This window comes from Neolamprologus multifasciatus, chromosome 3 (assembly GCF_963576455.1).
Source record: "Neolamprologus multifasciatus chromosome 3, fNeoMul1.2, whole genome shotgun sequence".
Classification (NCBI taxonomy): Eukaryota; Metazoa; Chordata; class Actinopteri; order Cichliformes; family Cichlidae; genus Neolamprologus; species Neolamprologus multifasciatus.
In genome coordinates, this window is record NC_140441.1 from 33,693,151 (window position 1) to 33,719,482 (window position 26,332).

The window sequence follows — 26,332 nt, forward strand, 5'->3', positions numbered from 1 at the left end:
ATTCAGTTTGTGCAAATGGAACAGAAAGCAACAAGTAACCATGTGGATGAAAAGAATATTGACCAGCATGCTTCACTGCAAGCAGGGAACATATATAAGAAGGCAGCAACCCAAGTATTGCCTTATATATAAAACTGTATAAATGAGAGTTCCTCTGACTTTCCAAAGCAGGCCATCCTACCTGAGAGTATTGCTCACAGTGGTGAGTCTGAGATTTATAGCTAGTGATGAACCTCAGAGAAGCATGATACACAGTATCAACCACTCGAAGACATTGAGCAGAAGCAGAAGAAGAAATTAGGACAATATCTGTATCTGTTGATTGAACCTAAATCTTGATCATATCCATCTTGGGTAACAAACTGCGCACATTAAGATGAACTATCTTCAACCCAGGTGAGCATTTAAATTGAGATGGTGTCTGACTACACTGGAGCTCAGGGCTTGGGTTAGGTTGCACATTACCAGATAAGAGCAGTAGTAAGACAATCAGAAGCCTCTGCTTTGTAACATTACTTATTGAGTTTGGCTTGTGAAATGTTGAAACAAAGCAGCATTTTTGATAACTTGATAACTTTGTAATCGTACAAAGCAAGACAGTTTTGAAGGTGAAGTAAATCTTTGTGTAGATCAAATGATAAATTCATATTCTGTTCCAAATACAGTGTACAGGCTCAGGGTGATATCTAAAACCTGCAGGACACCAGCCATTGAGGCCTGGAGTTGGACACCCCTGCCTTAGGCAGTATCGTCAGAAGGCATAGCATGCATTTTCACAATTATGCAGATGACACCTAACTTTATCTATCCATCAAGCCAGACAACACACACCAATTAGTTAAATTGCAGGAATGTCTTACGAACATAAAGACGTAGTTCATGCACCATGTTGGCCAACAGCACTAGAGGCAGTCGTAGTTAACCTGAGCCCTGACTACTTTGGTACAGAGCCATTCTTTATGGTCTGCATGTTTGAATTGACCATCATTTTATACTGGATGCCCGTCTTAATTCAACTCTATCCATTTATCTTAGCTTGGGGCCAGCAGCCCTACCTTCACTGACTGGTAGGGGACTCAATGTTACTGCACCACTGGATGCCAAAATCAAGAGACACACTTTTGAATATGGAGTGAAATGTAATTAGATCCCCTAAACTCCCCAGACTCCAATGAGCTAAGCTGAGGGATACAAACACCCAAATAAAATTGAAATTATTGTTATCTACAAAATTTTACATGACAGACTAAGGGAAATAATGTTAATCTCAGTAAACACTGAGATTGCCAACTTAAATAAGCATTTAACAAAGAAAATGTATTTACCTGAAATTCTAGTTCAGACCAGACCATATATGATTAAGGTTAAACCTCCATTAACAGAAATCCAGCTACACATGAGCTAGATGGCAATACTGTTAACCATTTTAAACGTATGAGCCAGTATTATGACTTATAACTCTACTCAGTATCATGAGAATCCATCTTTTCACAGATCAGTGAACACTCAAACAGTACAAACAGGAAACTGCTAACTGTGGGTTACATAACCTTTAACCTACAGTTAGCTCTGTACAGCAGCTGTGGTCCACTCAAATGACCTGATGTAACATTTAAATCTGGTAAAATAAAAATAAATCACAGTATTACACATTAAACACAGCAAATACCTTAATGTGTCCAAGCCTTTTACAATTTCCAGTTCATACATTTTATTTGATAATAAAAGTGATTAAATGCATATCTACACACTAAAAAATGGTTGGTTAAAAATAATCCAATTTGTAACCCAGCACTGGGTGTGTTTCAGCCCAGCACAATGGGTTGGGACAATTATCCACAAATTGGGTTAAATTTACCAATGTTTAAAGTTGAGGTTACCAAAAATTGGGTTGAAACTCATATAACCCATCACAGGTTTCAACCATTAACATGTAGGTTCTATTTAAGTTCAGCTCAGTTGGATGAGCGGGGGCCAATATGCCGCATGGCTGAGTGGTCAGCCCAGGTTCGAGTCTGACCTGTGGCCCTTTGCCCTCTCACTTTCCTTTCAGTCTTCACTGTATCTGTCTAATAAGGTCAAAAAAGGGATTCCTACATACTATAAAATTCAGCATATAAAAACTACATTCAAAACAGATTGTCTGAAAACTGCTTTTATTGCCATATGATACATAGAATAAAGAAAGCAAAATTCACACAAAATATATAAATAAAAGTAAAATGCAAGCAAAAAAAAAAGTATAAAATTCATTGTATTATATCCATTACTTCAAATCAGCCTTTGGTTACAGTACATGTACATGTTAATACAAATGAAAACATGTTATGTAAAGCCGGCTCTGTTTTAGAAGAAATTGCATGTAAAAACTCTTAACATAAAAAATATAATAATATTCAACACACATCAAAACTTTGGAAAAGTGTCAAGAGGGAATCTCCCTCTCAGACCAATTCATGCACCTTTATGAGCAACATTTTACGCTTCCATCATAGCTAAATGAGCCCTTGTTAATGTGCTCATCAAGCCTTTTCCTGACATTGCATAGACATTCCTTCAGAAATCCAGCTGCTGACCTATGTGTTCTACCAGGGCTGAACCATCTTGAAATTTTTAAACAAAATAAAAGAAAAGGGTCAGTAAAGTAAAATTTCACAAATGTTTTGCACTTGTTTGATTGATGTCAAGTTGTCTGTAATCCTGGAGCGGTGAGCTTGAACACTGTGCTTGACATTTGTTCAGAGAGGACAAAACAACAATGAAGCAGACCAGTGGTTGTGAATGTTTGCAATTAATTGTTAGGAGATGGACTATGTCAAGATCAAGTATCATGTTTCACACACTTTATACTGTCACAAGGTTGTACAAACCTTTTTGCCAACTTCTCCATAGATTTACAACAAATGTTATTATTTATGCATCTATAATGTGTATATGACTGAAGAAGTCACTTGGATGAGTGACAAAACGTTTCTCCCACTGAAAACGCTACATCCAGATGAACAGAAACAACCTTTTGGGATTTACTTACCTGGATGATTGAGCATGCATCGAGACATATAATGTGCATTCATTTTTTTAAAGATGTATGTTGCCTATGTTGCTGTCGCCATCACAATCTAGCAAAGCAAAGGGATGCGCGTGCCCTTTGCGTGGTCTAGTGAATGAGGGGAAAAAAGGGGTCAAAGTATTAGTGCAATCTATCTTTTTTTTTTAAATCTAAATTGGACGAATAATTTTTGCCTTTAATGTTTAAAATGAAAATATGCTGTTATTACCATAGATAGTTTAGGGTAAATTAAATAATTAAATGCCATAGTTTAGATAGACTGTGTTCCTTTTTCTTTTCTTTTGACCTTTTTTCAACAAATGCCACACCGAGTCTCATGCTTTCTTTGTTCTAGATACAGTGATCTCTAAATTGTTTGTAAAACAGAGCAACTTCAACCTCCTTTCAAATAATATATTTAAAAGATGATATCAAGCATTTTTAAGTAGAAATAACTATAGCTTTCTCCATCACAAGCTAGCTGGTGTTATCTGTAAAAAGGCCTCCAATGAGTAGGTAAAGTTCTAGAATAAATCAGTAAATTGTAATTATTAAAAAAAAACTATGATTTTCAGACTGTTAGAATTCACTTTTTACTTACTGTTTTTTATTTCATAGTAGTGGCCCAGTGATGTCTGATCTGGTCACAGTCTAGTTGAAAATGCCAGTTTGTGAAAAATGATGTGGCTTCTTCTGAGGCTTATCTTCAACCCAAGCAATTGGGTAATATTTTGACCCAATATCTCATCAAAGCTACCCAACCTAATTATTCAAGCCGGGGAGGCCATTAAAGAACCCAGCACATTGCCAACCCAACTCCTAAATCACAATTTTTGAACCCATTTTTGGTCAAACTAACCCAACTTATTAACCTAAGGCTTTTACCCAGAAGTTGAGTTATGAAATTAACCCAGCATTTTTTAGTGTGTATGGGTATAGAATTCAGCAAACTTTAAATAACACATTGCTAAGTGTTAAAAGTAAGTCATGAGGAGCTGGACTCTAAACTAACACATTTTCTGTTCAACCAACGGAGTATAAACGATGAAGGCGTGTCGGCACCCGCAGGCAAAACATAAAAATCCACAGAGGTTGCGCAGTATCGCACAGAAGAAAGTGAGCTGCAGACTGAAGCACGGTGGTGATGAACATTTGGTAAGTTTCAAACAATTTCATTGAAGAGAAATTGTTTCATGAAATATCTACAGAATTACATAATTTATTTTGTTAGGATATTATTTTAATTAAAGTTTTAATTGTAGCTATTAGCTAAGTTTCAGCAAGGCAATCTTAACATTTCATCTTTGGAAAGTTAAAGATGATAAAAAAAAAACAGGAATAGTTTAAGTACAAAATAAATGTTATTTTAGGAATGATAAAAAAAAGTGGTGGAATTTTCATTCATTTCATTAGATTTCATTATTTTAAGGCCATGATGTGTGTAAAGAATAAAATAAACAACAGTGAGGGAAAAATCAAAAGAAATAATGTTGATGATAAACATGATGTATAGCTAATTTGCTTTGTATTAAAACATTATGACATTGATTTTAAATGCAAGGGTCAAACTGAACATATCTGAAAAACACTTGGATTGTCAGTACCCTTACAAAAAAAACAGATTTACTTATTTATGTATACATATGTACCCAGATGATGATGTGAGGATCTATAAACATAATTATGTTGAGAGAGATCATGGTCAGATTGGAAAACTGGCCTGACAGGAATGAACGAGAAAAAAAAAAGTTAACTTAACAACATGACAGCTGGGTAGATTTACTGTTTCTCCTTCCTCAGTTCTCCTTCAGTTCTTTTTCACATATCTGCTTTATATGTTTATATAAGCAGCTGTTCACTAAGACTTTTTTCTGTGTGGCTTTTACACAGTATATTGGGTAAGAAATTATTCTGCCTCCACCTTAGACCTTTATCATATTAGTCCCTGTAAAATTACAGAGTAATATTAAAGATGAAGATAAATCTGATGTAATCATCAGATTACACATGCTTGCACACAACCACAGAGCGACATAGCTCTTTTAAAACTTTACAGTAGCCTTTGCATCAACCTTGAAGGAGCCTTTTTTAGTTTGCTTTTTAAGTGCATTTTGCTGCGGGTAAATATATCCTGCTATGGAGGGTGGAGGCTCATGTCGTGTTAAGAGCTTGATTAGCAACCACCAGCATGTTTTTAGCTAAAACTAAGCACAGGGAGAGCAAGTATTTTCATTAATGGAGGCTGACTTGTGTTTAATTCCCAAAACAAACTGTTTTATTTTGGCAAAACAAAGCAGCTCCCAGCTGTCAGTGCATTTAGCCTTAAATAGTCACTGAGCCTTGTGGAGTGTTTCACGAAAGCTCCAGTGATAATAAAAGGTGTATGCCCCTATATACGCCCTCATCCACTAACCAACAACAAGTTTTAGTTGTGTTTGAAGACCTGTCACCACTTGTCCTATGCTGCTGTAAACATTGAAAGTACCTCATCTATCACTTTGGACACGTCCACACTTAATGCTATTCTTGAAAATATCCAGTACATGGTGAGCTGAAGTTTTTTATCCTTACATTTGTTCATTTGTGTGTATGTTTGGTGGTAATGTTATAGGTTTGAAGGTTGTGTGTGTGTGTGTGTGGGGGGGGGGAGTCTTTGTGTCTTTGTTCTTGTGGTGACCTCTTCTGGTTAATATGCATTGAAAACCTAGTAAGATCACAGGTGTGCTCATTAATGGGTTTCCTTTTAGCAAAATTGCCACTGAGAGAGAGTTGTGATGGACAAAATCTGCTGATCATTTTTGATGTGACTCGCCCACCTGATGCGATGTTTTTATCCTCTGAGTCATTTTCACACCAAACCACCTACATAGGAAAGAGTGACATTTTGTAATATTAACTGCCAATAAGCCTTCACCTTTAATTAAAATACAGCTGGAAAACTATTCATTTCTAAGCAACAGAAAATGTTTTTTTTCTTCATTTTTCAGTCTAAATATTACATCTCCAGCAAATCTATTATGTTCAACAATACAACTTATCTGCAGAAACTCATCCAGAAAGAATGAAGGATTTGAGTCATCTTCCATTGGTGTTAAAAAAAAGAACAGATATACTTCCGGGAAGGACAATGTGTTTACTGTCTGTGTATTATATTTCCAAAGTATGCTCAGTATTAAAGCCCTTAACAACTTACCTTGTGCACTGCAGTCAGGTGTTCAGCAAAAGAGAATATTATAAAATGTTCATTCTAAAAAAATAATGCTCATTGTTTTAAGTAAACTTTCCATTGTTATTAAATGTGTAGCTGTCAATAGTTTGAATGATTGTTTCAAAGTGAAAATAAAGAGTGACTAATGGCGATTTATTGAAATAAAACAGAAAAGAAATAAAACACACATCAAGGTCACATCCTAATGGTTTTTCTTTCTTTTTTTTCAAATAAAATTTGATGCTGTTGTGTTGACAAAATATTAAACTCCATTCACAGGAGCTTATCCAAAACAGAGTGACTTAGTGACTCATATGTTTTTCAATCTGTCACCCTGAAAATTTCACATGTGACTGGATGAATGAAGGCGGGGGTGTTAGTCAGCAGCATTAGTGGGGGTCCAGGCAACTGTGCTTCCTCAGCTAAACACCTATCTTAGCCTTCTATAGCTATATATGAAATTAAGTCTGGTTTAGCAATAAAAAAGTTTAACACCAACATTGCTGATTTGTTACTCCAACTAAAATCCAAATCAGTTATTTGGTTAACATAAGTGTAGTGCTTCTGGATCAGTCATATAACCCTGGCTAAGGAGGACACTGACTTTGGACCGGATGAGTCTATATAGGGCGGGTTTTGGAAGTAATCATCATATCTCTTTAACACTGAAAGACGGCACTCAAAAGTTTTTCAACCCTTAAGTCACACGTATATGAAATCAAGCATCTAGCCATAGAGTCTGCCTTTAAAAACATTTGTGAAACAATGGTTTGTTCTAAAGAGCTTCTGTAATAAGATCCCATCGTTGCAACAATTCAGTTGGTGAAATTTCTTATCTCCTACAAATTCCACTCAAACTGTTCTCCATGGCATATGTTTCCATTGCATAGCAGCTCTTGCTGGTGTAGTATTTGGTAGGCTCAGTATGTTTCTTGATTGTAGTTTAAAAGCATGATGTAATTCTAAAAAAATTAAATAAATAGAAATGTGATAAACTTCAGTGAGTTTTCTTTTCTTAGAGGATACTATCATGGTTTTTTTTTCCAATCAGGATCATGAACCAGATCAGATATTGTCATGAGTGATGTCTTGAGTCAGACTGTAGATTTTCTTTCTTGCTCTGTCTCCTCTCACAGGGAGAAGATGATCTGCAGGATCCTGCTACTCATCATCCTCACCTCATGTGTCTCTGGTTAGTTTACAGCTTCACTTTATGAACTCCAAATAAAACAACAGATTTGTTCCAGTTCTCAATGTGTCTGCTCCTCTCTGTCTCCTTAACAGGATCATTTGTAGTCAATGTGACACAGAGCTGCTATCAGGCAGAGGAGAACCACAACATCACACTGGAGTGGACGTTCACCACCAAACCTGACAGATCCCCCAAAACTCTCAACATCCTCTGTGAACTGATAACTGAGCATACAGATTCAGTCCTGTATCGTGTTCAAGAAGGTGTTGAGGTGTCAGAGTCTCAGGATGAAAAGTTTTCAGGACGAGTTGAGAGTGACAAAGACGCCCTCGGAGAAGGACGAATCAGACTTCAACTGTTTAGACTCAGGACTGATGACTCGGGTCTGTACTTGTGTGAACTGAAGACAGATTATGGCTTTGGCTCAGCCAGATGTAGACTCAGTATCAGTGGTAAGTTTTTTAGTGGAATGAGTATCAAATTTGGCCTGAACCTTGGGATAATTTACTTTGGTTGGTATGTAGACTAACTATTCACATTAAAGAAATGCATCTTGTGTCCTTTTTGTTAGCTTCGGATGACCCCAAACGTCCAAGTCCAACAGTGAACACACAACCAGAGAGTCGAGGATGGCTCAACCTGTATCCTTTACTTATACTGCCAGCAGCAGCTTTATTGATCAAACTCTGTTATAAAATCATAAAACGAAAACATAACCTAAATCTAAACAGTCACCGCCTAGGCAGCGAATGCAGTGAAGCAGTAGTCAACTTGAATAATTCAGATGCCACTCACCTTGCTGCTTCATTAGAAGCCACGTCCATCATCTTCTGAGTGTGGACATGACTTCCCTGAACTCCAAAGATTGTCATGTTAACAGCTGGGTCTGCAGTGGAAGATTTGCGGGAGCATCAACCTCAGTGAGAGCTGAGAAACACTGTCTGCAGTCTGCAGCCATCATCAAAAACACTGATGGAAACATTCAAAGCTCTTGTCACGTATATCATTAATAATATTTCCTTCCTCTTTTGGTTCTAACATTTGTTTTTGTCAGATATGGTATGAGGAATCTTTAACTTTTGTCCATTAAGCATGCAGAGTGATTGAAATCACTTGTTGTTCTCCCATCAGCTGATATAAATTATTACTGGTTAAAATGTGCCTGAACTCAAGTTGTTAAAATATTTCCAAGTGTTACAGTGAACTCCTAATAATTTGACTACGGATCACCATAGGTAGAATTTACTTTTTCTAAAGTTAATGTTTATGTGTATATATTGTAAACAAGTCCTTATTTATATGAAAGAAGTTATGATTCTTCTGTGTATGTGTGTGTCCAAATCATTTTATCAAAGGGTCAGAAGATCTTAAAGAGGTCTATAATACCAAGTGTAATCTAACATGTTTGGTACTATTACTTTACAAGGTGTATTACAAGAAGGACAGGAGTTTGATAATTATTTAAAATATATAAAACACTGAATGTGTACATATAAAGCAACAAAGTTGTTTACGCCAACTCTTAATCGTAACATTATTCTAGTTAAAGAATATTTAGTTGGTGTTGAAATAACTTTTTCTCTCTCAGCACTGAAAATCTAACACTTGATTCTGCTGAGTTTTTCTGCTATCAGCTTCTGTCTCTGCTTTCATAAAATAAAATGATCGATCTTTTTGATCAACAATACAAACAATGGTGGTGACACTTTCTGTCGAAAAACACTGCGGCATGATGGGAACAGCTGCAGTTGTTTAGATAAATCAGGGGTGTCAAACTCCAGGTTTTGAGGGCCGGTGTCCTGCAGGTTTTAGATCTCACCCTGGTCAACACACCTGAATCACATGATTAGTTCATTACCAGGCCTCTGGAGAACCACTTTAACTGGTTTTGAACTGGTTCTAACTGGCTATAGTTGTTGTCAACCAGCCAGTTGTGGCAGATGGCTGCCCCTCCCTGAGCCTGGTTCTGCAGAAGGTTTCTCCCAGTTTAAAGGGAGTTTTATGTTTCCATTGTTACAAAGTACATGCTCAAAGAGGGTTTAGTTGAGTGTGAGCTCACTTTGTATTATTTTATTATAATATACAGCACATTGAAGCAACTGCTGTTGTGATTTGGCGCTGTATAAATACAACTGAACTGAACTGAACTTTGCAACACCTCATAACAAACTCCTGACGTTGTACTGAAATGATCAAATTTATGAAAATTTTTAAAGATTACAACACAGAAGGTAAAACAGATTTGTCTTTAGTTGTCAGTTTTGTTAACTTTACATTTAGACCAAAAAAATTGTCATACTTTTTTTTAATACAAAAGATCCATCACCAAACCAGTCTTGGAATTGTCGGCCAGAATGGCGGTAAACTTAGCAAGCTGCCTCACATGGTAAGTCACAAGCACAATGATGACAACTAAAATGGTATTTATTATTAACTTTTACAGACAACTTTAAAATGACTAGTCATAGAAGCTTGTAAAACTGAGTACATTCAGGACAATAAAAATTTCTGTGAAGAGCAGTTAGAGTACTTAGCTTCCACCAAGCTGCAAATTTCAAGGAAATAAAAAGGATGCAAGAGTTCTGTTTGTGAAAAGTGGTTTGTGGGGACACACAACAGAGTGAATAACACAAACAGGTCTCCTCCCGGTGGGACATACCCAGAATACCTCACCCACCCCGGGAGGCATCCTTGTCAGATGCCCGAACCATCTCAACTGGTTCCTTTCTATTCGGAAGAGCAGCGGCTCTACTCTGAGCCCCTCCCAGATGGCCGAACTTCTCACCCTATCTCTAAGGGAGAGGCCAGCCACCCTTCGCAATCTCGTTCTTTCGGTCACTGTCCACAGCTCGTGACCATAGGTGAGGGTAGGGGCGTAGATTGACTGGTAAATTGAGAGTTTCTCTTTAACACTTAGCTTAAGGGACCAGTGCCGCGTTAGCATCACTACCTCTCTTTGAGGCAGTCCAAAAGTCTTTTTCATGGCCTCTCCAAACTCCTCCCACACACTCCCACGTGCAGTTATGGCCAAACTTATGTTTGAACATGGTGTCCGTCATGGCCAAACTGTGGTTTGCACAGAAGTCCAACAACAACACACAACTTGGTTCAGATCCGCGAGGCCGTTCCTCCCAATCACACTCCTCCAGGTCTCACTGCTGTTGCCCACATGAGCATTGAAGTCTCCCAGTAGGACAACACAGTCCCCAGGTGGAGCACCCTCCAGCACCCCACCGGGAACTCCAAGAAGACTGGGTACTTTGAACCTCTACTTGGCGCATAACCACAGACCCATTCCCCAACCTGAAGGCAAGGAAACAAAGCCTCTCATCCACTAGGAGAAACCCCAACATACAGGCAGCAAGCCTAGGATACCCGCCCCAGCCCACCGCCTCTCACTCCAGTACCTGGAGTCTGTCTCAGTCTCGCAACTCCAGACTGAGACAGAGTCCAGCCCCTCTCCAGGATACTGGTTCCAGAGCCCAAATTGTGGATTGAGGTGAGCCTGACTATATCAAGCCGGTACCTCGCAACCTCAAAATGCAATAACTTCTCCACCAGAGAGGTGACATTACTTGTCCCAATTGCTAGTATTGGTCGTCCGGCACACAATGCACCCCAGCCCTACAGGGCCTCCTGTGTGTGAAGTGAACAAATCCAAAATGCACACAAAACTGATAAAATACGAAGCCCATTTGCTCTTTTATACATACTTATCCTAAATGTTTACGTTAAGACCAGAGTGGTGGCATATTATGAAAGGAGCCTACTTGTGACCTATATTGCTGAGCTGTATAGGTTTGAGTGAATTCAATGTACTTCATTAGGCTAAATAATTAAATTTTAAACAAAACATTGCTTTATAATTGTCTCTATATATTATATCTATACTTTTACAAGACATTTTAGCTATTTGGAAACACCCATCCAGCAAACAAACACAATACCACAGTTCTTTGCCCCCCAGCCATCCTCTGAACATCCTATTGGGCTAAAAATGCCTGATAGTTGCTATGCTATAGGATGCACTAATCAGTTTTTATTCCAGAAGAGCGTTGATTGTCTGCACATGTGAGCAGACCTCTCCTAACCCTACCTTACAGGTCAATATCACACCAATCGTTGCTTCTCCAGCAATGCCAGCTTTCGGTGCCGTCTCATTTTAACTGTAGAAATTATTTATCTGGCAACAGAAAAATAGTCAGTTAACTTTACTGTTATAATAAAAACAATAATGTGACAAATTATTAGTATCAGAACTTTTCTGGCCCTAGACCTTAAACGTACAGGTCAACAAAATGGAAGATTTATGTGTGGTAAAACGTTTAAGCTAGCTTTGTAGTGCTTACCTTTGCTTTCTTGTTCTCGTCTCCTAATCAGCGGCATTATTTACCTATCCAGATCAAAAATACATGTAGCTGTCTGTACTCTGAAAGCTTTCATCTTGCAGCAGTGTAATGTGAAGGATTCTCTACAAGATGCCACTAAACTGAACCTTTGGAAGAGATGTCACCCCTTTCCGAAGTATACATAAACGTGCCATGGCAAAACATGGGTAAGAAGTCCTCAAATTCATTCCTCCTATCTTAATTCTTCCTCCATAGATAGATGATCTTGGCTCGAGATGGGTAAAAAAAATACCATTTTTGTCCTGCAATACTACCAACTGTCCGCTGTTTGTGGACACAGTGGAGCACTGTTTTATCTGCAAGGGCAGAGAGTGGGATTTAAAAACTATGGACTGGCACCAAGATCTATTTAGTATAAAATGGTGATTGTATTTGTTTTATCCACAATTCTGGCAAAGTTAGTTGTAGGTACTGTAAATCTATTTTAAGACACTAATTAACTACAATTATTCTAAATATGCTATGATAAATGATTAAGGCTGAAAAAAAGTGCTTTATAACCAACCTACTGGAAATCTCAGAGAAGTTACTCCACCTACTTCGGATGCTATTAATCCATTCAATGCCCGTTATTAGCAGTTATCACTCCAGGAAGTATGGCTCAGGTTGGCCCTCCTGCACCTGCTAGCCCGCTTAGTAGGTCATTACCACCAATTCGTAAGCTGGATCGCTGTGTCTAGGATGAATACAAATCCAGTTCAGACACCAGTTCTGTCATGGTCCTGGGTCATTTGACCAGCATTTTGAGTTTTCTTGTGTTTTTGTCAGTTTGCATTATGATTTATGTTTAAGTCCACTTTGTTAGTCTTGAATTAATTCTATAATGCCTAGGTAGTTCTGTTTAGCGTTTGTTTATTAGATTGACCCCTTGATTCTTTGCCCTCTGTGTCTCCCTCTGTGTGTCTGTGTTGATGTGCTTGTATGAGTTCTTGTGCCTTGTTTTCCCTCCTTGTGTTTCATTCCATCATGTTTATCTGTGTTTCCCCAGCCTGTAGTTTGCTCTCTCTCCCTTGTGTTCCCTCACTCCCTCTTGTCTGCCTCTCCTCCACTCTTGCATCATGTTCCTCCATTTCCTGTTTTATTGTGAAAGTCCCATGTTTCCATGTTTGGTGGGTCTAGTTGTGTTTCCCCTGTGACTTTATGTTAATTCGTGTCAGCTGTGTTCCCCGTGTATTCTCACTTCCCTCATTATCCTCCTGTGTATTTACACCAGCTTCTCCCTTTGTCCTGTGTCACATTCTCCCTCATAGTTGTGTGCGTTCCCCCATGTTCTTCCTGGTGTGTTTCGTTGATATATGTTCCCACTATAGTTCATGTTACTTTCCATTCTCATCAAATACAGATGCATTGAGTTGACATTCTGCCTATGAGTCTGCGTTTGGGTCTTTTTCTTTACTGCCTGTCTTGCGCACATAGTAGGCTACTACTGAAATATGTATATGTAATCTGTTTTATTTATAATTTTGCCTTTAACAGAAACAGAGTTCATGGTGAAAAGGCTTTCGAACATTACTTTTTGGCCACTAGCAAATATTGGCCTTATTTTAAAAGGCCAAATAGGACCAGATTGATTATAATGCAGGTACAATAACAGGTACAATAGCAGGTACAATAAAACAGATGATGAACACAGGGTGAGGATACTGCTTTTGAGCCATGAGGCCTGGGTCGCATCAGCACCAAATGTCAGGAGAGGAACTGGCACCGGGAGTCTCCCCACAGCCAGGAAGCTAGCCTCCGGTACCTTCTCAGTTTCACCTGGACTACAGCTCTCGTTCCCCTTTTCAGTCTCTTGGGGGTTCTCCATTGAACCTTTAATGTTTATCAGTGTATCCCAAGCATAAATAAAAGCAGCAGAAGCAAAGTCAGAACACAAAAGAATCATTCTCAACTTTTATAGTTTCATGTATGTTTAGCATTTATGGATAGCTGTTTTATCCCATACATTGTTAAAGGTATCCAGTCTTGAGACACTGGGCGTGGAAACAGCTGTTATGTCGCTTGACTGTCAAAAAGACAACTTAGAAGGACATGAAGTGAGCATGGAAGGAGCTGCTGCTTTTTTGGATTCAACAGACATGCTCAACAGTTTTGGTTTGCATTTTGAAGGCTGACAGAGATAGATAAACCTGCATCAGATTAACCTGAATTTGTTATATGCCACAGTTAACTCACTGTTCAGTGGTTTTCCACTGCATTTTCAGGACGTTTCTTAACTGTTTCTGCTGCCAAAGAATCAGTTTGTAACACAATAAGGAGAATTTTTGAATAGATTATATGAACGAACCAATAGGTTCAACTAAATTCAAATAGAATAAAATAAAAACACATTAAACTGCTAATATAGAGACTTGGCCGAGTGTTAGTTCTCAGTTCTCGATTCTGGGTGCACCCTGGTAACCTGACTCTTAAGCCGTTATAGAAAACAAGTTACTTAAATTCAATTTTAATTCAAATGAAGATCTCACACATATGGAGAATATTCTACACAGCAGTCTATAATGTATGGCGTTATTTTTATGCAACTATTCTGAGCGCACGTAAAAACAAAATGGTGCAGAGCCATTTTAGAGCTCTCAGTGCAGAGATGTGACTAAAAACCTGAAACACAGTTCAGTTGTGCTTGATTTTAATAAAACACTGGTAATAATACTTGGATCAGAAATGGGATAAGCTCTTAAAAAGCTGGTAGTGGACTGAGTGAAGGGTTAGAGGACAGTTTTACTACTGTGTCACAGCGATCGAGTGATCCACCCATCACCTCTTCCTACTCTGACAACATTTCCTCCTCTTATTCCAAGGAAAGGAGAGTTTAAGTTTCACACAATCTTACAATGAGAACAGCACACGTTAAATTGGGCATTAACTGGTGCATTTCAAACATAAGTAAAGAACTGAGTCATTCAAACTGTCATGACGAACATTTGTGAGATTAAAGGCATATTCCTACAAAAGCATTGGCAACCAGATCACTAACCCAAATACCTATTGTGTCCACGCCTTTCAGTTGCAAAGTTGACACTAAGTCTGTTCATTAAATCCAAACTGTAGCTTTTTAACACAAAAAACAGGGTCTTGCTGTGGTCCAGGGCACTGAAAAATCTGGATGGAGCATGGACAAAGTTATAGATGACTCCATTAAGAATGTCTTTGTAGGAGTTTAATTTGACAGCCTGCAGGGGAGTCGGAATCAAGATACATGGAATAAAGATATTTCTTTGTAAAAGTGAATGAAATTAGATCATAGAAACTGGTCCATAGTTAAAACAAGTGCACACTGTTCCAAAAATGTAATGTCAAAGTATCTGACTGTATATTTTACAGTTTTGTACTGTCTTTCTTGAATATCATTAAATGTACATAAGTAGACTGTGATTTTACATGTCAAAGGTAAAATAACATAACATCACTGTAAATATAGTAAAACACAATTTACTTGTTTTTTAAATATATTTTTTTGTACATATGCATATTTAGATTGTTAAAATACATTCACAAATGTATCATGATTGAAAGATTGAACTGTTGAATTCAAATGTAATGCTATGGAAAAGTATATAACATGATTCCTATAAGCCTGTGTTACATCACATAAGTATTATTATCATTGCTATTTAGGGTGATCGTGGCTCAAGAGTTGGCAGTTCGCCTTGTGATCAGAAGGTTGCCGGTTCAAGCCCCGGCTCGGGCACCCTCGGTATTGTGTCTGTGGTCAAGACTCTTCGCCTACTGGCGAGGGGCCGATGGTGCGATATGGCAGCCTCCCCTCTGTCCCAGGGCGTGCAATCCATTATTATTTAAAACAACTGTTAACTGTATATTTCTGTACATTTGCGTATTATGATTCATTTTGCCACATTCATTGACCTTGTTTATAGGTAATTTCATTGTTTGATCACGTTAAAATGTTCCTAATTTGATGTCTAAAAGCACTTGAAAAAGGAAGAATCCCATGTAAAATTAGCGCAACAAACTCTAGTTTCATTACTGAAAATAACTGTATTTTCATGAGAAAGTTATTTTCTGTTATTTTACGGTAGTATTTTGGCGCCCCAGCTGCCGGAATATTACCGTTTTTTAAAGATGTTTTTTTTAACAGTGCAGTCACTCAGCTCTACAACATACAAATCACTTCATTAAGTTTTTCTCTTCACAGTGATCTTTGATACACAACATCTAAATAGCTGTCAAAATGCTTCAATTAATGGGAATCTAAAAGATTGGAAGTGTCTTTAATTAATGCCTGAATCTTAAAATACATATAATACTGACTTTGATAAATAGCATTGCATGGCATGCAGGACAAAAACAAAACAAAACAGAAAAGATGTTGCATACATTCACGCGCACGGCCAAGTTACAGTTACTGTGCAGCCTGCAGACAGCGTTTCTCAGCTCACACACTCCCAACAATGTTTTTAAAGAAGGAAGCTGCTCATTGTTAAGTTATGCTGAAGTTTAAATCATTAAATAGGGCAGTTACATCATTTAAACTTACAATAATATGAACATAAAACATGAATGTCATATTACAAAGTCGTTTCCTGACACTTGAAACATTCACACTGTTGGGTGGTTTCTCTTCAGGTTTTCTCACTTGAGTTTTCGACTAATGCTCTGACAATTAAGGCTGATAGAAATGGCTCCAAGAGAGTCCTCTTAGTCTCAGTACTTAGAGACAGTAGGAGTAGAGAAAACCGGTCTGGCTGGTTGTGCAGAGAAAAGTATGCACATCATTGAAGACCTACACAAAACTTTTATGCCTTCTGAGTCGATTATGGCGTCTGCAGGCAGAGAAGAGCACAACCAGTACAGGTACCAGTCCCAGAAAAGGGTAGAGGGTGGCTCTTTCCCATCTGTCTGATTGGGTACTCCAAATTGATCTCTTGTGTTGGGAATGAACAGCTGCTGGTGCAAAGGACAGAAAAATGTAGGTTATTAGTCTGTCAAAGAGAATAATTTTATCATTAATAGTAGTTGCCATCAGATCTTGTCTTAAAAGATATAAAGAAACTATTTCTGCTGGGCTTTGAATTTTGTGCAGACAGATTCAAATTATATCATATTATTGAATATATTATATATATTAAAAATATCACAGAAAATCATTGAAATACAGTTTATGAACAGTTTGCTTTACAGACACTTTAAATTTTTCCAAACAGTGTCAGAACTAAATTAGTTTTGTTTTTGTATATTCTGTGTGGTACAGTGATATTCTCACTTCACTGTTTGGTTTGAACCTTGAGGAAATTTCTTCGGTCTAAACGTTTGACTGAGTGTGGTGAACTTTTCCCCCAGTTAGATGTTTTAAAAATAATTATTTGCTTCACTGCCTAAATATATATACAAGACTACTGACAGGATCTACTGATACACATACATATTATTAGTTGGTTTCTAAAAATCAAATGAGATTAATTCACACTGTTTTTATTGCTTTGCAATGTTTTTTTTTTTAATATGCATTTTTGGACTCTTTTGGATTGAATTCACCTTTTGTTGACTTACCAGTGACATTGAGTTGACAGCTCTCAACGTGAAAGTGATAACCTGTGCTCACCTCACACAGGTACAGACCCGAGTCATCAGTCCTGAGTCTGGATAGTTGAAGTCTGATTCGTCCTTCTCTGAAGGCGTCTTTGTCACTCTGGACTCGTCCTGAAAACCTTTTATTCTGAGACTCTGACACCTCAACACCTTGACGAAAATGATATAAGACTGAGGCTTTATCATCATCTTCCTTTTCACAGATGATGGAAAGAAAATTGGAGGGGGTATTAGTTGCAGTTATGAACGTCCACTCCAGAGTGACAGTCCCACTCTCCACTGCATGATAGGAGGTCTGTGTCACGTTCAATGATTCTGTTGAGGAGATAGAGAGGAGCAGACACACTGAGAACTGGAACAAATCTGTTGTTGAGCTTTATTTGGAGTTCATAAAGTGAAGCTGTAAACTAACCAGAGACACATGAGGGGAGGATGACGAGCAGCAGGATCCTGCAGATCATCTTCTCCCTGTGAGAGGAGACAGAGTGATTTTATTCATTCCTTGCAACTGTTGATCCTGTTCATTATCCTGTTAGGAAACCCAAGCACTAGAAAACGATTTACTGTTACTGAAGATATAAACAAAACAAAACAACATGTAATGAACCAACTACGTTACTCACAGCATGTTTGGAAAAGTAAGAAAAGATCTTTTTTTTGTTGAGCTAAACACATTAAAAACAGTCCAATAAATCACAGCTTTATTCCTATCCGCTGTGCAGAGATATAAACAGAACAAAAGGTGACTCCATAATTTCTCTTTTATAGGGTATTTTAGGGCATCACCCAGGATGTATAGTCTCCTGAAAGGGCTGTTAAGAGACATGTTGAAATAGTAAATTGTTATCTCCTGTCTCCCTTTCTTAACCACTTTTACTAGAGCCAGATGGAAAATCTTGCACGTTCCAGGACTGGTTATTAGGAGAATTTGTAAGGACTTGAACAGAGAACAGACATCTGTTATTGTTTCTCTGTTCAGAACAGTGAACAGAGAACTGTAGTGCAGATGTAATACAAATGTGTAATAACATAAACAATAGCATAGAAGAAACAGACTGAAATGGAACAGATACATTCAAGTAACAGCAATATTAGATACAGCGCAACATAGTAGGTGAATTCAAAAACAATTAAAACACCAGTTACCCGAATTTAGGACAAATAGGCATAGACTGTACAAACATGGGAGGTCTGAGTCCTCTTTTAGACTGGGGTCATCGGTGGCCTTAAGACCATAAATCCATACTCACATATTTACAGATTTAGGTTTAAGTTGAAAGCCAATGATATGAAGTACAAAGAGAAAGGTTTTAGTGAACTAGAAGTAGAAAGTAGCATAAGATAAAATAAGATAGAAGTACAAAAATGTAGTTGAAAAACAACAAATGTCAGGATGGATCTCAATTAGTGGTCTACACAAATCACAAAGCCAATTTAGACCCAAGGCAGCAGCCTTCACTGCAGAAGCTGAAGGTGCAAATAGACACTGCAAGAAAAAAACAACACAGAAAATATCACTGTTTAACTTACAATTGCTTTGGAAACCGGATTTTGAGAATCAACCCTGGACTTAGAGCCGCACAGATATCAAGGCGCTGCTGATGCTTCAGCTCCGGTACAGTAAAGAGATCCTGAGGACAGATCTATATCCTGAGAAGTATGAAGAAGGAGTTAAAGGAGCATAGTAAATAAACTGCGTACTCCTGTTGTTTCCTCTTATTTCAGGTAGTTGTCAGGTCTTCAGTAATCCTGAGGCACTGAAGCCCCGCCTTCTGTTTAAGTTGGCAACAAGTCAACTATTCAATGACGTACCAGATTCCACAAAGGTCAAAATTTTAATTTCTCCCTCGTCAATTCTTAATAATTTCCCAGGTCTTGAAATATCAGAAATTCATTTTTCCCAAACTACTTCCCCTAAGTCTCTGTGAGTTTGTTTACTAAGACTTTGGATCTTATTTTTATAAGGTTGGCCTCTTGTTAATATGCTGAGTAATACTGAATATAATTTAACACATTTAAGACCAGAATGAGCTGTAACGCAAACAGGATTTAAGGGTTGGGTTAAGAATATTATTAATAGAAGCTGTCAGGAGGAGCTAAAGTTTACCTTTGTTATATTTCATTTGCATATGACTGGAATGCAGTTTGTGAAGTTATGTTACATTCAAGTGTTCTAATAGCGTACCTTCCCACCCAGTATTACGCCCGCAAGATGAGTCACTGCGTCATTGTGACCGTCATCAAAAGCAAGCCTTCGACTTGTTTTCTTGGTGCCTGGGTTTGAGGTGCTCATAAATCACCATGTGCTAAAATCCATTTGTCCTTTAAACATTTAAAGAATCCTCCAGCATGTAAGAGCTCAGGCTGATTAGTCTAGACTGATTCAGTTTTGGTCATTAAAGAAAGATGTTGTGTGAAGTTAACTTGGCTTTAAGAATCCAAGCTTCGTGTCAGGTTCTCTTGATTTTTGTTGTAAGTCTTCATATTGTGGCCTTTGAAATTTTTGATTCATATGTGTTGAGGTTTGAGTTTTTATTTTATTTTATACTCTTGTATTCCATGTCTTTAGTCTCTATTGCATTTCATTTCTTGAGTTATTATTTTTGCAGAATTTCAATTTGTTGTTTGTCTTTTTTAGGTTAGTTTGTTGTTTTGTTCTCATCTCTGATTGTTTTGCAGTCTTGGACTTTGATGTTACTGGATTTGCTGTTAGCAATAATGGAGACAAGACTGACTGAATGCAGGGAGGAGACACAGAGACAGGCCAAGAAAAGAAATGAAAGGGAACTGATTAAACTAAACAAGGAATTAAAAACTAAACACCTAGATCACTGGACTAGGCACTTGGGAAAAATACTAAACATCAGAGGACTAAGGAAAAGAAAAAGTATCACATACAACTCCAGAAACAAATTACAAATCCACAATATTCAAAGTACAAGGCAGAAACCCTGAGATCCTAACAGTTACTAGTAAGACTGGATATAGTGTGGCTCTTTGTAGTGGGTAGCTTCCTGCATTGTCTCTGAGAAGATACAGCAGTTGATCAGATGGAGTCCAGTCATTTATTTAGTTTGTACAGGTATTCCCACAGCACAGGAATGAACACTTTGTATGCTTTGTGTAGAAATAATACACAACAATAAGCAACATGCATATTAATATTACAGTTTATTTGGGTTTATACAACAGTCTGCTAAAATCAGGAGAAACCTGGTGTTAAACCAACTAATACCTACTGCTGTTACTACATGATTGAATGCAATCCAACATTTCCATCTGCTGGTTATAATGGTTAACAGCAGAGTAAATTTGCAGCTGCGGCTTTATGTTTTGTAAAGCTTCTTTATAATAGTTGTTCTTGGACTGTAGGTTCCTGTCAGTACTGATGGTTTTTTACTATAAGAAGCTCAGCATCTGTACTTCTGCTATAGGATTTTGTATCCTCTCTTTATTTCTGAAAACAACTAAAAGTATTGCAAACAGTGCCAGCAGAGCTGCCAACATTCCCATGAAAATGTAGAAACCGGTCATTCCTCCAATTTTTGTTGTTGGTTTTGTTGATGGTCTGTGAGGTTGGAGCTGATCAGCAGCTGCTGTAAGAACATGGAAACACTAACGTTAATGATCAGAATCAAAATGATAACAGTTCAGCTCACAGTGTTTGAGTTATGGATCACAATAAAATAATAATGATATCCAAAAAATAATAACTTTAATGTGTAGAATAAAACATAAACTGAAGGGGATAATCCTCCTTCCATAATTTATAAAATGAAGCTCCTGTTTTATTCAGTTTGAGTTCAGCGGCAGATCTAGCCTTCAATGTTTAGACGAATACATAAAAGATTTTTGTGTTTAACTGGTCTGTCAAAGTTTGAATAATAATCTGCAGGTTTTCATACATCATTCCAGACATAAACATGATAAACCAATCAACTGTAAACCAATTATTTAAAAAAAAAAATGCAATATTTTAACTAAATAAAGATACCAGTGACGTTGAGTCGACATCTTCCAACACTGAAGCCATAATCAGTGTTCACCTCACACAGGTACAGACCCGAGTCATCAGTCTTGAGTCTGGACAGTTGAAGTCTGATTCGTCCTTCTCTGAGGGCGTCTTTGTCACTCTGGACTCGTCCTGAAAACTTTGCATCCTGAGACTCTGACACCTCAACACCTTCATGAACGTGATACAGGACTGAGAGTTTATCACTGATGAAGAGTTCACAGAGGATGTTGAGAGTTTTGTAGGATCTGTCTGGTTTGGTGGTGAACGTCCACTCCAGTGTGATGTTGTGGTTCTCCTCTGCCTGATAGCAGCTCTGTGTCACATTGACTACAAATGATCCTGTTGAGGAGACAGAGAGGGAAAGAGAGGAGCAGACACACTGAGAACTGGAACAAATCTGTTGTTGAGCTTTATTTGGAGTTCATAAAGTGAAGCTGTAAACTAACCAGAGACACATGAGGTGAGGATGATGAGCAGCAGGATCCTGCAGATCATCTTCTCCCTGTGAGTGACACAGCAAAAATGAAAATTTACTTCATTCACTGATGACAATATCTAATCCTGTTCATGATCCTTATTACACAGACTCACCAAAACTACAAGAACTACAACCACAGCAACAGAAGCATCTAGAAGAAAAACCTGCAGTGTTCAGAGCTGAAAAAAATGCTTTTTTCTGATACAAGGTAGTGATGTGGTTCATTTTCTAAATAGATGGAAAAAATTTAATCTGTTTCTCTGAACATCTCCTCACAAACAAATGCGATGCTACTACAGAAAGAAATGAATGAATTTATTATTTTTTTTTAAAAAAAGGTAAAATACAACCTCTGCAGTGTCCTCTTCTTTCAGATGGTTTCCTTTTTACACCAGAGTCAGCTCTGCTGCATCTCCATAACAATTTGGAAATCTGTACAGTTTCACTTTCACACTTAGGTGAGATTTTTCCAGTTTAATCTTACCCTACTTCTTATCATGATAGTACAATATTCATAGATGCCACATGATGGAGCTAAGTGCTCATCTCATCCAACGGAAGTGTGGTTTCTTTTTATTTGATTTTTTTTTTTTTATTACAGTTTTTCTCCATTGGTTTGGCTCATTTCTTGAAACAGAAATTACATTCTCAAAACGCTAAGACCATTTGGCAAAACACTCTTACAGTTTAGCACAACACTATAGCTCACCTGCAAAAGCTCATATCTCTTCCAAAACTGTTCACTCAGGCTTCAATCTAAATCCCTTTCTCATTTAAACAGTCAGTGTCTCCAAAATGTCAAAGATCCTTCTCAATAGCTTTGGCTCATTTCTCAACACAGATCGGACATTCTCATCATTCTTGGTGCTTTTGTCAAAATAAACCCAGATGGTTGATCACAACAACATGGTCCACCTGCAAAAGCTCATATCTCCCCTAAAACACTTCACTCATGTGTCAAAATTACATTTCTTTCTAATCTGAATAGTCAGTGCCCCCATAATGCATCGTCCCTTTGGCATTATGGGAGTACTGCCATACAAAATGTTTAGATGTTTTGTCACTATGGCAGAGGACCAACAATATGCAACAGAAAAGAGTAGCCTCCAAGGTTTGACATCAGATTGCACTCACACTACCAAGGAAATGATAACCATTTTTTCTTTTTTTATTATTTTTTTTATTGACACGCAAAGAAAGTTTCATACATATGTAAAAAGAAAATGTACATTACAGTAGTAAATTGTATGAACACAAAATCAAAAAACAAGGACTTATTCAGTGGTCGCTGTACTCATTCTCCCGCTCTTCTTCACCGTCTTCACCCTCCTGATTATTTACACGCTGTTGTCTGTCTGGCCACAGATTCTCGTCCACATCACAGCAGATACTTTCTCTTGCGATGCAACAAGGGAAGAAACGGCGTGCACGCCGCAACCATCCCCTGCATTGATCTCCTGTAATGTCGTCACACGCTGACAGCAGGGACGGCTGATCCTGAGCATGATGCTCATACACTCTCCACCTCCAAGCAGAGAAAAACTCCTCTATCGGATTGAGGAAAGGAGAGTAAGGTGGTAGGAACCCCATGACCATCCTTGGATGCGTTGCAAACCAGCCCCTAATGAGTGGGCTATGGTGGAAATTGACATTGTCCCACACAATGACATAAATGGGTAGGTGAGGCCCTGTGAGACCTCTCTCATTTTCAGGGATAAAATCGGTATAAAGGCGATCCAACAAGATGAGGAGCTTGTGCGTGTTGTATGGGCCAAGACTGGGGATGTGAGTGGCCACACCATTTTCAGAAATGGCAGCACACATAGTTATATTGCCCCCTCGTTGACCTGGGACATCCACTGTGGCCCGGTGGCCAATAATATTACGGCCACGTCTTCGGCCTGAGGCCAGCTTCATCCACGAACACCAGGATGTGAGGGGTCTCATGTCCTTCCAATGCCATTATTCTCTAAAATAGAGTAAAGAACATACAATCAGTCATACAGAAGAGTCATATACTACAGTTAGACAATTACATGTTCTCCCCCACAGGCTCAATATACTACAGGCCACTACTCCAGTGGTTCTAAACTAGTGATAGGCCTATGAGGAAGTACTGCAGGGGTTTTTGATAGAAAGGGGAGTGGGAAATACTGATGACTTACTGAGATGTTACAGTAAAACCTACAGTATTAGATAGATTTGATTGGGAGACCACAAAATAAGGATTATAATGAGAATTGTATCATACAGTAAACTGAAGTTTTCTGTTGAAATTGTTGGAGTCAGATGAAGCAAATACTGATTCTGAAATCAGCTAAAGGAGGTATTGAAACCAAATAAGTGAACTACTGCTTACTGTGATTACAGGTAAGGTTATAATGAGAGACAACCAGTAACTGACTTACATTTACATACTGGTAGCGCAGCTCCTTCAATCTGTCAGAGCTCCTCTCAAATGGTACCCTGTAGATGTGTTTCATTGTCATCTGATGCTTCTTCAAAACCTGGTCTATTGTGGAGATGTTTATTGTGTTTATATTCTGGAATATATGATTGTCCTGAAGGATGGCATCACGGATCTGTCTCAATGTGATGGCATTATTTGCCATCACCATGTTACAAATCTCTCTTTCCTGTTGTTCATTGAGCAGTTTTCCTCTGCCACCCACGCGAGGTTGTCGTCCAACCCTACACAAAGAACAGAATACAGTAAGTTACCAGTGTAATTGTATTATTGTTTTACTCACAGTAACTTCACCACAATCCTAATGCAACATTGCACAGTGACTGGAATACTACTCTAAACTGTATAAATTATGTAATTCCATAGTTTACAGTAATTTGTTCAATATATTTCTTGTCATATTTAGTATCAAAACATTCCACTAGTCCTCTCCACCTGCTAGTATAGACCTACTACTGTAGGCAGATGCACACAAAATCCCTACAGTAAGTTATACATTTTTTTGCCTCACGCACAGTGCCCTGTCCTATACAACATATAATTCCATCATAGATTACATAGAGTACATACCTGTTTTCCCTGCGAAAGGTGTGGATGATGGAGGAGACTGTAGAGCAAGGCACATTAGGCTGCACTCGACGACCTGCCTCTGACATTGTGAGGCCATGGTTTATGACATGGTCTATAATTGTGGCCCAAATTTCATTCGGGACAGCACAGTGTCTTCGCGCACCTCGGCCTCTTTCCCCTATTCCTCCACCACGCATTCTCAGTCCTCTTCTTCTTCTTCTTCTTCTTCTTCTTCTTCTTCTTCTTCTTCTTCCTCCTCTTCCTTGAGGAAGAACTTCCCCTTGTCCGTTTGCTTGGCCTTGTCTATCCATGTTCAGAGATCGGACTGGCTCTGGCCAAGCTCTATATATCTGTGTTTGGCAGCACACAATCATACTTATACAATGAAATCATGCTGACATGTTTTGGAGGGAATGATCATTAGACTGAGAATCAACTAATCAGTTTAGATCTACAAGATCTATTCATTTGGAAAATGTGCTACATGTGGGCTAACTGTATAACTGTAGGCTACTTGTACTTAATCATTTGCAAAGATGCACTGAGACAATTGAGACATGTACTAAGGCATTTGCCATTTGATAAAATGAATGAGAAATGCCATTCTGTTGTGAACATTTGCCAAGAGGTTTGGAGGTTTGTCCATGTTATTTTGAGAATGTAATTTCTGTTTCAAGAAATGAGCCAAACCAATGGAAAAAAAACTGTAAATCAAGAATTGAATTCAAAATCCTGCTCCTCCCATACAAGGTCTTAAATAATCAGCCCCCATCTTATCTTAATGACCTTGTAGTACCATATCACCCTATTAGAGCACTTCGCTCTTGCTCTGCAGGCCTACTTGTTGTTCCTAGAGTATTTAAAAGTAGAATGGGAGGGAGAGCCATCAGTTTTCAGGCCCCTCTTCTGTGGAACCAGCTTCCAGTTTGGATTCGGGAGACAGACACTATCTCTACTTTCAAGATTAGGCTTAAAACTTTCCTTTTTGCTAAAGCATATAGTTAGGGCTGGACCAGGTGACCCTGAATCCTCCCTTAGTTATGCTGCAATAGACGTAGGCTGCCTGTGGATTCCCATGATGCATTGAGTTTTTCCTTTCCAGTCACTTTTCTCACTCACTATGTATTAATAGACCTCTCTGCATTGAATCATATCTGTTATTAACCTCTGTCTCTCTTCCACAGCATGTCTTTGTTTTCCTTTTCTCACCTGAACCGGTCGCACCAGATGGCCCCTCCCCTCCCTGAGCCTGGTTCTGCCGAAGGTTTCTTCCTGTTAAAAGGGAGTTTTTCCTTCCCACTGTGAGGCGCCTCCTCACAGTTCATATTTCAACATCAGTGAAAGGAGAGACATTTGAGAGAGAGACACTGAGACATTTAAACAGTTGTAAGCAG

General features: G+C 38.3%; 3 protein-coding genes across 5 annotated transcripts; 1 reads left to right on the forward strand and 2 right to left on the reverse strand.

Moving 5' to 3' along the window:
- Positions 1–4,127: 4,127 nt before the first annotated feature.
- LOC146522663 (uncharacterized) lies at positions 4,128–10,646 on the forward strand. Of its 3 annotated transcripts, XM_085153589.1 has the most exons (5): positions 4,249–5,595; positions 7,394–7,449; positions 7,542–7,901; positions 8,021–8,090; positions 8,181–10,646. In XM_085153589.1, exons 1-5 carry the CDS (start codon positions 5,567–5,569, stop codon positions 8,281–8,283), a joined length of 618 nt encoding a protein of 205 aa, XP_085009715.1. In that variant the 5' UTR covers positions 4,249–5,566; the 3' UTR covers positions 8,284–10,646. The 3 variants fall into 3 exon arrangements, with proteins under 3 accessions (XP_085009713.1, XP_085009715.1, XP_085009712.1); XM_085153587.1 differs by lacking the exon at positions 4,249–5,595 and adding an exon at positions 4,128–4,204 and having other exon boundaries at positions 8,021–10,635; XM_085153586.1 differs by having other exon boundaries at positions 4,256–5,595; positions 8,021–10,635.
- Positions 10,647–14,187: 3,541 nt separating this feature from the next.
- Positions 14,188–19,118, reverse strand: LOC146522664 (uncharacterized). The gene is made up of 4 exons (XM_085153609.1): positions 18,939–19,118; positions 17,821–17,876; positions 17,370–17,723; positions 14,188–16,766 (listed from the first exon to the last, which is right to left on the reverse strand). Exons 2-4 carry the CDS (start codon positions 17,867–17,869, stop codon positions 16,603–16,605), a joined length of 567 nt encoding a protein of 188 aa, XP_085009735.1. The 5' UTR covers positions 17,870–17,876; positions 18,939–19,118; the 3' UTR covers positions 14,188–16,602.
- Positions 19,119–19,521: 403 nt separating this feature from the next.
- LOC146522665 (programmed cell death 1 ligand 1-like) lies at positions 19,522–22,750 on the reverse strand. The gene is made up of 3 exons (XM_085153600.1): positions 21,870–22,750; positions 21,403–21,762; positions 19,522–21,004 (listed from the first exon to the last, which is right to left on the reverse strand). The coding sequence occupies exons 1-3, from the start codon at positions 21,916–21,918 to the stop codon at positions 20,808–20,810; spliced, it is 606 nt and encodes a 201-aa protein (XP_085009726.1). The 5' UTR covers positions 21,919–22,750; the 3' UTR covers positions 19,522–20,807.
- Positions 22,751–26,332: the final 3,582 nt, after the last annotated feature.

Bases quoted from the DNA above. Each gene is read 5' to 3' on its own strand.
- LOC146522663 (XM_085153586.1), top strand. From the start codon at position 5,567: ATGCTATTCTTGAAAATATCCAGTACATG. The intron at 5,596-7,393 runs GTGAGCTGAAGT...CTCCTCTCACAG, and splicing joins TTGAAAATATCCAGTACATG to GGAGAAGATGATCTGCAGGA. The intron at 7,902-8,020 runs GTAAGTTTTTTA...CCTTTTTGTTAG, and splicing joins ATGTAGACTCAGTATCAGTG to CTTCGGATGACCCCAAACGT.
- LOC146522664 (XM_085153609.1), bottom strand. From the start codon at position 17,869: ATGATCTGCAGGATCCTGCTGCTCGTCATCCTCCCCTCATGTGTCTCT. The intron at 17,724-17,820 runs GTTAGTTTACAG...TCTCCTCAACAG, and splicing joins CCTCCCCTCATGTGTCTCTG to AATCATTGAACGTGACACAG. The intron at 16,767-17,369 runs GTAAGTCAACAA...CCTTTGCACCAG, and splicing joins CTGTCAACTCAATGTCACTG to CAGCTGTTCATTCCCAACAC.
- LOC146522665 (XM_085153600.1), bottom strand. From the start codon at position 21,918: ATGATCTGCAGGATCCTGCTGCTCATCATCCTCACCTCATGTGTCTCT. The intron at 21,763-21,869 runs GTTAGTTTACAG...TCTCCTCAACAG, and splicing joins CCTCACCTCATGTGTCTCTG to GATCATTTGTAGTCAATGTG. The intron at 21,005-21,402 runs GTATCTTTATTT...ATGTTCTTACAG, and splicing joins ATGTCGACTCAACGTCACTG to CAGCTGCTGATCAGCTCCAA.